General features: G+C 42.0%; 1 protein-coding gene across 1 annotated transcript; it reads left to right on the top strand.

Moving 5' to 3' along the window:
• Positions 1–2,922: 2,922 nt before the first annotated feature.
• On the top strand, positions 2,923–4,267 carry LOC140410845 (4-galactosyl-N-acetylglucosaminide 3-alpha-L-fucosyltransferase 9-like). Its single transcript, XM_072499549.1, has one exon. It carries the CDS (start codon positions 2,923–2,925, stop codon positions 3,991–3,993), a length of 1,071 nt encoding a protein of 356 aa, XP_072355650.1. The 3' UTR covers positions 3,994–4,267.
• The last annotated feature ends 6,016 nt before the right edge of the window (positions 4,268–10,283 follow it).

Genomic DNA, 10,283 nt, shown 5'->3' with positions numbered 1-10,283 from the left:
GTGATCTGACCCCGGGGGGGTGCCCCCACGGTGGCCTGGCCCGCGATCGGGGCCCACCGATCCGCGGGCAGGCCTGTGCCGTGGGGGCACTCTTTCCCTTCCGCCTCCGCCACGGCCTCCACCATGGCGGAGGAGGAAGTGACTCTCCCCACTGCGCATGCGTGGGAAACTGTTGGCGCCCGCTGATGCTCCCGCGCATGCGCCGGGAAACTGTCAGCGGCCGCTGACGCTCCCGCGCATGCGCCGCATTTCCGCGGCAGCTGGCGGGGCAACAAACGCCATTTCCGCCAGCTGGCGGGGCGGAAATCCCTCCGGCGTCGGCCTAGCCCCTCAATGTTGGGGTTTGGCCCCCAAAGATGCGGAGCATTCTGCACCTTTGGGCCGGCGCGATGCCCATCTGATTGGCGCCGTTTTTGGCGCCAGTCGGCGGACAACGCACCATTGGGGGAGAATTTCGCCGATTGTCTCCTTAAACTCACATGATTCAGGAGTGTGGTTAACTCCTTATTGTTAATATTCCATTTTAAGCATTACAGATTGATTGCCTATTCTGTAGTTTGTAGCTGAGATTGTTTCCTGCTTCACAGCGATTTCAGTGGTTTTGGTGCCATGGTGTCCTATAGGTTCCTTCCCTAACTGGTGAACAACACCATTTAATGCGCTCTGCAGGTCTTATGCACCTTTTTCAGCACTTTCCACGGCCATCACTATCTCCATTGCTCGTTTCAAATTTACCTTGGCCTCTGGAAGCAATCTGTGTTGAATGATGTTGTTCATGCCACAGATGAACCTGTCCCATAACATGTTGTTTAGGTTGGCTCCAAAATCACAATACTCCATGATTGCTTCAGTCTAACAATGTAAGTTGTGATCAAGTCACTTGCGGCTCCCGCCCTCAAATTCAATTTGAATCTCTGGAATATGATTGATGGTTGAGGGTGCAATTGAACATTTATTAAATCCATGAGCTCACTAAATTATCTGGAGTCGGTCTCACTTGGGGCTGTAAGACTGCAAATAAGGTTTTAGGCCTGAGTTCCACAAGGAGAATTACTTTGTGTTTCATCTCCTCTCCACTTTGTTTGCTTGGAAATCATATCCAAGGCACTCAACTTATTGTGTCCAGTCCTCCATGGAGGTGTCAAATAGGTTTATTCTGGTGAGTACTTTATTTTCTTAGACTTCGATTGAAACATATTACTCACAGGTGTTGGGTCAGAGGTAGTGTCAGGATAATTTATCCTCGTCACCAGATGTAAAGGTGCACTTTCACAGATGTCATTTGTGAACACAAAAGGTGTTTATAAATGAGAATTGGACAGCAGTCTCATGGCTATAGCAAGCTCCCAAAATGTTGCTTTGCCGAAGAACCTTTCTCACCATGGATTCCAAACACTAAGTCCCGATTGGTCACACAGGCCATGTGACCCTTACTCTGCTGTGTTGCCCTTGAAGGGACAATCACCATAGATAAGCTCCTAAATAATGGATTCTAGCATTTTCCCTCTGGCCGATGTTCGACTAATTGGCCTGTAATTTCCTCTTTCTGTCTCCCTTCTTTCTTGAATAATAGATTTACATTTGCAAACTTCCAAGCAGATGGGAGATTTTTATAATCTAGGGAATTTTGGAAAAATTACTATCTCTGCAACCACTTATTTTAAGACCCTAGGTTGAAGTCTATCAGAACCAGGGACTTGTCAGCTTTGCTTTTAACATTTTTCTCAGTACCCTTTTCCTGATACGAATTGATTTCAATTCCTCCCTTTTTCAACTTCTTGCTTTACAATTATTTCTGGGATGTTATTTGTGTCTTCTACAAAGAAGACAGACACAAAACATCTATCCAGTGCTTCTTCCATTTCCATATTTCTCATTACTAATCACCAGACTCGCCCACCCCCCAGAGGACAAACACCCACCTTAGCGACCATTTTTCTTTTCAAATATCTGTAGGAACTCTGTATGCTTATTTTAATATTTCTAGCTTGCTTACTCTCTTATTACTTTTCCAGTCATTCTTTGTTTTACTTATATCTGTCCAATCCTCTGACTTGCCACTAATCTTAGCAAAATTATATGCGTTTTCTTTCAATTCCCTGCTATCTTTAACTTCCTCACTTCCATGGATGACGCATCCTTCTCCTCAAATAATTCTTTTGAACTGGAATGCATCTTTGTTGAGTGTTATGATATATCTCCTTAAATATCTGCCACTGCATCTCAACTCATCTATCGCTCAGCCAAACGTTCCCAGTTCACGTTGCCCAGCTCTGTCTTCGTACCCTTTATTTAAATTTAAAACACCAGTCTTAGATCTACACCTTGCTTATTCAAAATGAGTGCAAAATTCAGTCATGTATGATGACTGAAAATTATGAGCCCATTAATTAATCCTGCCTCATTGCACATTAGCTGGGGGCCCTGCCAAGCAAACTCAGCTGATCGCCTCTGATTGGCCAAGAGCATTAAAGGAGGCAGAATTTCTGCCCCAGTTTCCTTGATCACAGGGAAGGCCGTTGTCCAGTTGATGTGCAGTAACCCCATCATCTACCTTCAATTCTATCCTATGGCTCTATGAAAGGTGCAATATAAATGCAAATCTTTCTTTCCTTTTATTCCACAGTGCATTGTAATGTTGACAACATTATCATGCTCATTGTTGTCTGTGTTTGATTAGATCCTCTTACTATCATTTTTCTTCATTCTTTTTGTTCACTTCTTTCCTAAATTGAACTCTCATTTTAAGCTTTCTCCTCTTCCACTCTCTTTACCTTCTCTCTTATATCTCCAAGCTAAATCTTCCTCATTCCATTCAGAAAGCTGTGTTCAAACATTCTGGATCTTGATGCAGTTAATTGGAAGAGAAGCTGTGCTTCCAGGATCCTAATAGTCTTAATCTTTCCCTTCACAGGAGACATTATGACATCAATTGGTAATACAGGGGTTTTTCGCATCCTGTTAATATCCACCATCTGTTTGGGCTGTTTTTTAGCCATGTTGTTGCTGTATGTCCAACCAACAACCAACTGGATTTATACTCCATTGGAATCTGCCAAATCGATACTCGGTGTGAAAAAGCCCCTTGTGAAAGTTATTGAAAAGAATGAAACTATTGTACTCATTTGGCTTTGGCCTTTTGGTGCAAAATTTGAGCTCAATTCTTGTGGATCTGAGTTCAACTGCCGTTTAACTGCAGATAGAAACCTCTATAACAAATCTCATGCTGTCCTTTTCCATCACCGAGACATGAGTGGAGACTTGTCCAATCTGCCCAAACAGCCTCGGCCAACATTTCAGAAATGGGTTTGGATGAACCTGGAGTCACCTACCCACTCTCCAAAAAAGACTGGACTCGACCATTTCTTCAACCTGACCTTGACATATCGTCATGATTCAGATATCAAAGCGTCTTATGGGTCTCTGATAATAAACAGAGTGCCATTAGATTTTAAACTGCCTAAGAAAAGCAATCTGGTGTGTTGGGTTGTAAGCCATTGGAACACTAATCATGCCAGAGTGAAGTTCTACAATGAATTCCGCAAATACATTAATATCAACACTTACGGTCAAGCCTTCGGGAAACGTCTGGACAATCACAAATTGATGCCTACCATATCTAGTTCTAAATTCTACCTTGCCTTTGAGAATTCAGTACATGAAGATTACATAACTGAAAAGCTCTACAATGCTTTGCGTGCTGGCACCGTGCCTGTGGTCCTGGGGACATCTAGAAAAAACTATGAAAATTACATTCCAGCCGATTCTTTCATTCATGTGGATGATTTCCACTCAGCTAAAGAACTTGCGGGTTACCTGCACAAACTGGACGGGAATGAAGATTTGTACATGACCTACTTCAAATGGAGGAAACACTACTCAGTGAGGAATCCGTTTTCCTGGTGTGAACACGCATGCCACGTGTGTGAGAATGTAAAACGGTATCAAGAATATAGATCATGTTCCAATTTGGAGAAATGGTTTTGGGACTGAACTCAAAATCACATGTTATGGGCGAGGCGTTTTCAGAACCCCAAAATGTATCATGGAGTTCAACCAACCTCTCCCTTCAATGGATTTGTTGCTTTTCCTAGCACATGGCTTTTTCCCTAGGTGTGGTATTACAATTATGGACAGGTGGGTTTTCAAACATAAAACACTGTTTATTCCATGAACTCAACTTAACATCTCAACTAAACATTGGATCTCTCATTGAGCTCCACCCACTCTATGGCATCACTGTTTTCTTAAAGGTACATTGCTTAAACAACCAGTTCTTAAAGGTACTCTCGCATGACACATCCCCCCAAGAAAAAAAACCCCATCAACTTCAAGATGGTTTCATTTTTCACTTTTGCACCATCCACTAAGAAATGCACACATTAAATATACATTTTTATTTAAAGAAAACAACACACGCAAACAGGTATAATAATATAGTCCATTTTTCTTTGTTCTTCTTCCTCCAACTAAAATGGTTGATAGACTTTTTCAACAAAGTCTCTGCACGATCCATCCATTCCTCTACTCCTCGGCATTTCTCTTTAGAATCAGATACTTTCGTTCAATCTGACCACAGAGTCCCTTGCAATTCTCCAATACACGAGCATTGGTGATCACAGCTTTCAGGCAGTCAAATGCCTGTTGAAAGTCCGCTGTCCATTGAAATTTTTTAGGTTTCTTTAGCAACTCCATCAGTGGAGTAATCACGCCACAAAACTTTTGCACAAAGGTTCGATCAAATTCATTCATGGTAAGAGATCGCATTGCCTCCCTTTGTCTTGAGGGTATCGGAAACTCCTCAAGAAAAGTGATTCGGGCTTCTCCAAATTCACTTTCGGCTAGGTTCATCACCAAACCCGCCACCTGAAGTTGATCGAAGAACTCCATACGATGTTTTAAATGTTCTTTCCATGTCTGGAAAGTGGAAATAAAAGCAGATTGTCCCACTTTCTCCATGCAATCCTTCAATGGTGGGATAGAATAAGAGTCCATTCTTGTAACTGCATTCACCTTTTGATAGTCCAAACACAACCATTGGGTACTGTTTGGTTTAGGTACCATCACTATGGGTGAGCGCCATTGGCTGCAACCCACTTCAATTATGCCATTTTTAAGCATACTCTCAATCTCTTTGTTAACCTGTGCCAATTTTAAAGGATTAAGTCTATATGGATGTTGTTTGATAGGAACAGCATTTCCCACATTTACATCATGTATAGCCATTTTAGTACTTCCCAATTTATCTCTACAAACTTGCCCATGTGATATCAATAACTCTTTCAAGTCAGTTTGTTTTTCCTCTGGAAGGTAACTTAATTTATCCCAATTTTTAAGAACATTCTCATTTTCCAATTTAATTTGAGGTATGTCAAAATCACAGTCACCTGGATTTGGTTCGTCACTTTGAGTTAGAATCATTAAAACCTCCTTTTTCTCTCCTTCCCTTTCAAAGTACCTTTTAAGCATATTCACATGACACACTCGGTGAGCCTTCTATCTGGTGTTTTTTCCACATAATTCAGCTCACTTAATTTCCTTTCAATCTGAAACAGTTCACAAAACCTAGCTTTTAAAGTCTCCCCTACCACTGGTATCAACACTAAAACTTTATCCCCACTGGCAAAACTACGAACTTTGGATTTCTTGTCCGCTACCCGTTTCATCACATTTTGTGCAATTTTCAAATGTTGTCTAGCCAATTCACCTGCTCTATTTAATCGTTCCCTAAAATTTGACACGTAATCCAATAGTGGAATTTCCGATTTCTCACCCACCAATTTTTCCTTCATCAATTTAAGTGGTCCTCTTACCTCATGACCAAAAATTAGTTCAAAAGGACTAAATTTGGTAGACTCATTAGGTGCATCCCTAATTGCAAACAAAACAAATGGGATTACTTTATCCCAATCCTCTGGATAATCTTGACAATAGGCCCTCAATATTGTCTTTAATGTCTGATGCCACCTTTCTAATGCTCCCTGCGATTCTGGATGGTACGCAGTTGATTTAAATTGTTTTATTCCTAAGCTATCCATAACTTTGAATAACTTTGAAGTAAAATTAGTTCCTTGATCCGATTGAATGTCTGTGGGTAGTCCATATCTAGTAAAGAATTCAAGCAACTCCTCCACAATCCTTTTAGCTGTAATATTACGTACTGGAATGGCCTCTGGATACCTAGTAGACACATCCATTATAGTCAAAAGATATTGATTCCCACTTTTTGTTTTAGGAAGCGGTCCTACACAATCGATTAGGACCCTTGTAAAAGGTTCCTTAAATGCTGGAATGGGTATTAAGAGCGCTGATTTTATCACTGCTTGAGGTTTCCCTATCACTTGACATGTGTGACATGATTGACAACATTGAACTACATCTTTCTGTAGTCCAGGCCAATAAAAATGTTTCTGGATTTTAGCTTGAGTTTTCCTTATTCCCAAATGACCTCCCACTGGTACCTCATGTGCAACTCGCAACACCTCCTTTCTATACCCTACCGGCAATACTACTTGATGAACTTCTGCCCAGTTTTCATCCGCCTGCATATGAACAGGTCTCCATTTTCTCATCAAGACATCATTTTTACGGTAATAACACTCTGGTATACACTCAGATTCCTCTTCCGTATATGCTTTCTAATATATCCGTTTTATTTCTACATCTTTCTGTTGTAACTCTGCCAATGTTCCTGAACTAAAAATATTCACCTCACCCTCCACCTGTTCTTGTTCTTTTTCAACCATCTGGTCAAAAATCGTTTCTGTTAATTGCACTTTAGCTTCATCTTCACTCTTTGATTTCTCCTCTTGTCTTAACCTGTGACTTTGCGACCTTGTTACTCGACAATCCAGAAAAATCCCAGGATATTCGTCCTTCAACCCTTCAGTTGACTGATTTTCCAATGGCTGATTAACCACAGTAGGCATCACTCCCACCTGCGATCCAGCTATATCATCACCCAAAATAAACTATCTTGTCCAGGAATACAGTTTATCTATTACTCCTACTACCACTTCACCACTCTTCACTGGACTTTCCAACATTATCTTATATAATGGAACACTACTCCTCTCACCCTGAATTCCACATGTCACCACCTTTTCTGGCACCATTCTTCGCAAACTACATAATTCCTCATCATTACCATTAAAGATTGACTAGCCCATGTATCTCTTAAAATTGTGACTTCTTTACCTGCTTCAGGCACTCGCTCATATGCACTTAAGATGGATTTCTTCACCTCCTCATACTTTCCAGATACTTCCTCCCATAGTGATGCAAACACTTCACTAGCTCTACCTACCAGCTTTGTTTGAATCAGTAACACCCACATGTCCAGTGGCCATTTCATTTGCTTAGCTACCTTCTCAAATGAAATGAAAAAGGCTTCCACTTCCTTCTCGTCAAACCTTGGCAATGCTTGGACATATTTAAATAGATTCCCACCAAGCCTTCGACTATGACACTCTTTTTCACTATCCTCATCACTATCATCCAACTGTACGTTTCCCTTTACGTCTGCCAATTTTAACTGATTGTTATGTTTCATGGCCATTTTCTGAAGTTCAAACTCCCTCTCTTTATCTTTTTCCCTGATCTGTATCTCCCTTTCTTTTTCTTTTAGTTTTGCTAGGGCTATTCTTTCTTTTATCCTTTCTTCTCTCTCCTTTGCTTTGTCCTCTCTTCTCTTTCTTTTTCCTCTCTCTCAATCTCGTATGCCAGCCACTTTAATTCTTTCTCATGTTCCATTTGATTAATTTGCAACTGAATTTTTGCCATTTTCAATTAGTCAAACTCTATCTCAGGCAACTTTAAATGCTTAACCACCGCCATAATTACCTTATCTTTTGCAGTTAACATTACCTGACAAAATGCGAATATTCTTGCCAAATCTAACAGTCTGTTTTTCATTTCTGTCCGTAAGGTAACGTGTAACATTCACCACCCCCAAAAATGTCTGAGCCTCTGAAAGAGCCATTGTTCACAACACTCTCCCCATTTAAACTAAAATACCACACCGGAAAAGCAACAATCCTTCACTGTCTTTAAGTTCACAAAAGCCAATCCAATAGATAGACTTTTATTCCCCTCGAGCCCCCAATTGTTATGGGCGAGGCTTTTTCAGAACCACAAATGTATCATGGAGTTCAACCAACCTCTCCCTTTAATGGATTTGTTGCTTTTCCTAGCACACGGCTTGTTCCCTAGGTGTGGTATTACAATTATGGACAGGTGGGTTTTCAAACACAAAACACTGTTTATTCCATGAACTCAACTTAATATCTTAAATAAACATTGGATCTCTTAACTCCCCTTACTTCAAAGATAACTCAGAAAATATTGCAACAGTAAATAATTCCTTAAAATGTTCCTTCAAACTTCCAAGAGACTTAACACCTTTAAACAAAATCACATCAGGTTAAAGGCTTTACTTTAAATCACCCAAATGATCCAGGCATAGTCTTTCATGGCAGAAATCCAGCTCACTGCAAAACACAGACACACACCCAGCTCTTTTCCAAACCAGAACTTCTCAAGCTGCTGTCTCAAACTGGCTTTCTCCTTTTAATCAGCTCACAGCAAAACCAGCCAGGCACTTTTCAAAACTGAAACCAAACTGCAAAATCAAACTGCAAAATGGCTGACCTGAGCTCTACCCACTCTATGACATCACTGTTTTCTTAAAGGTACATTGCTTAAACATCCAGTTCTTAAAGGCACTCTCGGATGACTCACATCACTGGTAAATATCACGGATCATGAGCAATTTCTATCAAATTCAATTGACTTCTTTCTCCAAAAGAAAATATTTTTGATTAATTCATTTGTTTAAGCAATAGTAACTCGACAACCTTACATCTTCCCTGGTGATGTGAGAATTCATGATGCTTCTGAAACTGCAGTAGTTGGATTCCGAGCATCAATTTCTCGTCTTAAATTGACCTGTGCTGGAAAATAATGGCTTTCCAAGGTGAATGATTTTATTTAGGAAAAAAATCACACTGTCTTTCCCCTGCTATTGCCACTTTTAAAAACATTTTAGAAAAAGATAAACTGTATTAGAAATTATCGAGAAAGTGTCCTGAAACAGATTTTATAGCTGATCAGATATATTAAAGTTATAGTGCCCTATTCGAGACAATCTTTCACTTGGAATTATCTATGAAGGTGGTCTGAAACACATATTGCCATTCTGTGTGGCGTCTCTATGAACCCATGCAATATCACCTCAAGAAACCCCAAAGGGTTTACCTTAGACCCCCTCCTTCTCCTCAACTACATCTTCTCCTTTTGGAATATGAATGGAGATGCAGCTGAATTTCCTCCCTGATATGTGAGCAGAAATGCTGGTAGGCATTTGCATAATTTTGTGCCACCAGCCAGTGCCCTGGTTTGTGGACATCATGCCCAATTTCAGGGTCTCCCCTCCACAATGACATTCCAACAGCTGTGACTGTTTATTTCAGATTTTGTAAAGTTGCTGCGAGGGAGCCTCAAAATGGAGGCGCACTCTCCCTCTCTCTTTCCTTCGTCGGTGTGATGACTGGACGATTGTAAGAAATTGGGTTATGAATATAGTGGACAATTTAAGGGTTAAACACTGGCAGAGGAGGTCAGTGATGGGAGGAGCTAAGAGAGCTCAGGGACATTTTTTAACAGCTGTGGGGGGAGAGGCACTGAGCGATATTGTGAGAAGCTGTGAAGAGAGACAGTGGCTGGAGAAAGGCTTTTGGAAGTGAGGTCTGGGGCTGGATTCTCTGATTTTCAAGCTATGTCTTGATGCTGGCGTGAGAACGGTGGCGTTTTACGACCAAAAATTTGACGTAAACAGCCACCGATTCTCCATCTGGCTGGGGGCTAGCAGGAAGGCAGCGCAGACCACCCGGACCTAACTGCCGATACGGCACGGATAATTGCCGGATCCATGGCCACGCATGCGCACGGTGGCGGTCTACAGTGGCCGCGCCGAGAAACATAGCGCCGGCCGCGCGTGGTCCCGGCCTGTAAAATAGTGCCTTCCCATTTGGCCGGCTCGCGAGCCCCGGACCACCCCCCAACAGTGCCCCCAGCCCCTGCCAAAGTCCTCCCTGCCCGCGGATTGGCCCTTCCCCGACTGTGACGGGCTGGACTGAGTCCACAGCCGCCAGGCCGAGTTCCCGACAAATGATAGCACACGTGACCGACGCCATCGGGAACTCGGCCGGTTGGGGGGGGCGGAGCTTTATGGGGAGGGCCTCAGGCAACATCCTGAAACTGTCGATACGGCACGCGGCTGATGT

The sequence above is a fragment of the Scyliorhinus torazame genome, chromosome 4, assembly GCF_047496885.1.
Source record: "Scyliorhinus torazame isolate Kashiwa2021f chromosome 4, sScyTor2.1, whole genome shotgun sequence".
Classification (NCBI taxonomy): domain Eukaryota; kingdom Metazoa; phylum Chordata; class Chondrichthyes; order Carcharhiniformes; family Scyliorhinidae; genus Scyliorhinus; species Scyliorhinus torazame.
This window is presented reverse-complemented; position numbering and strand designations above follow the sequence as displayed.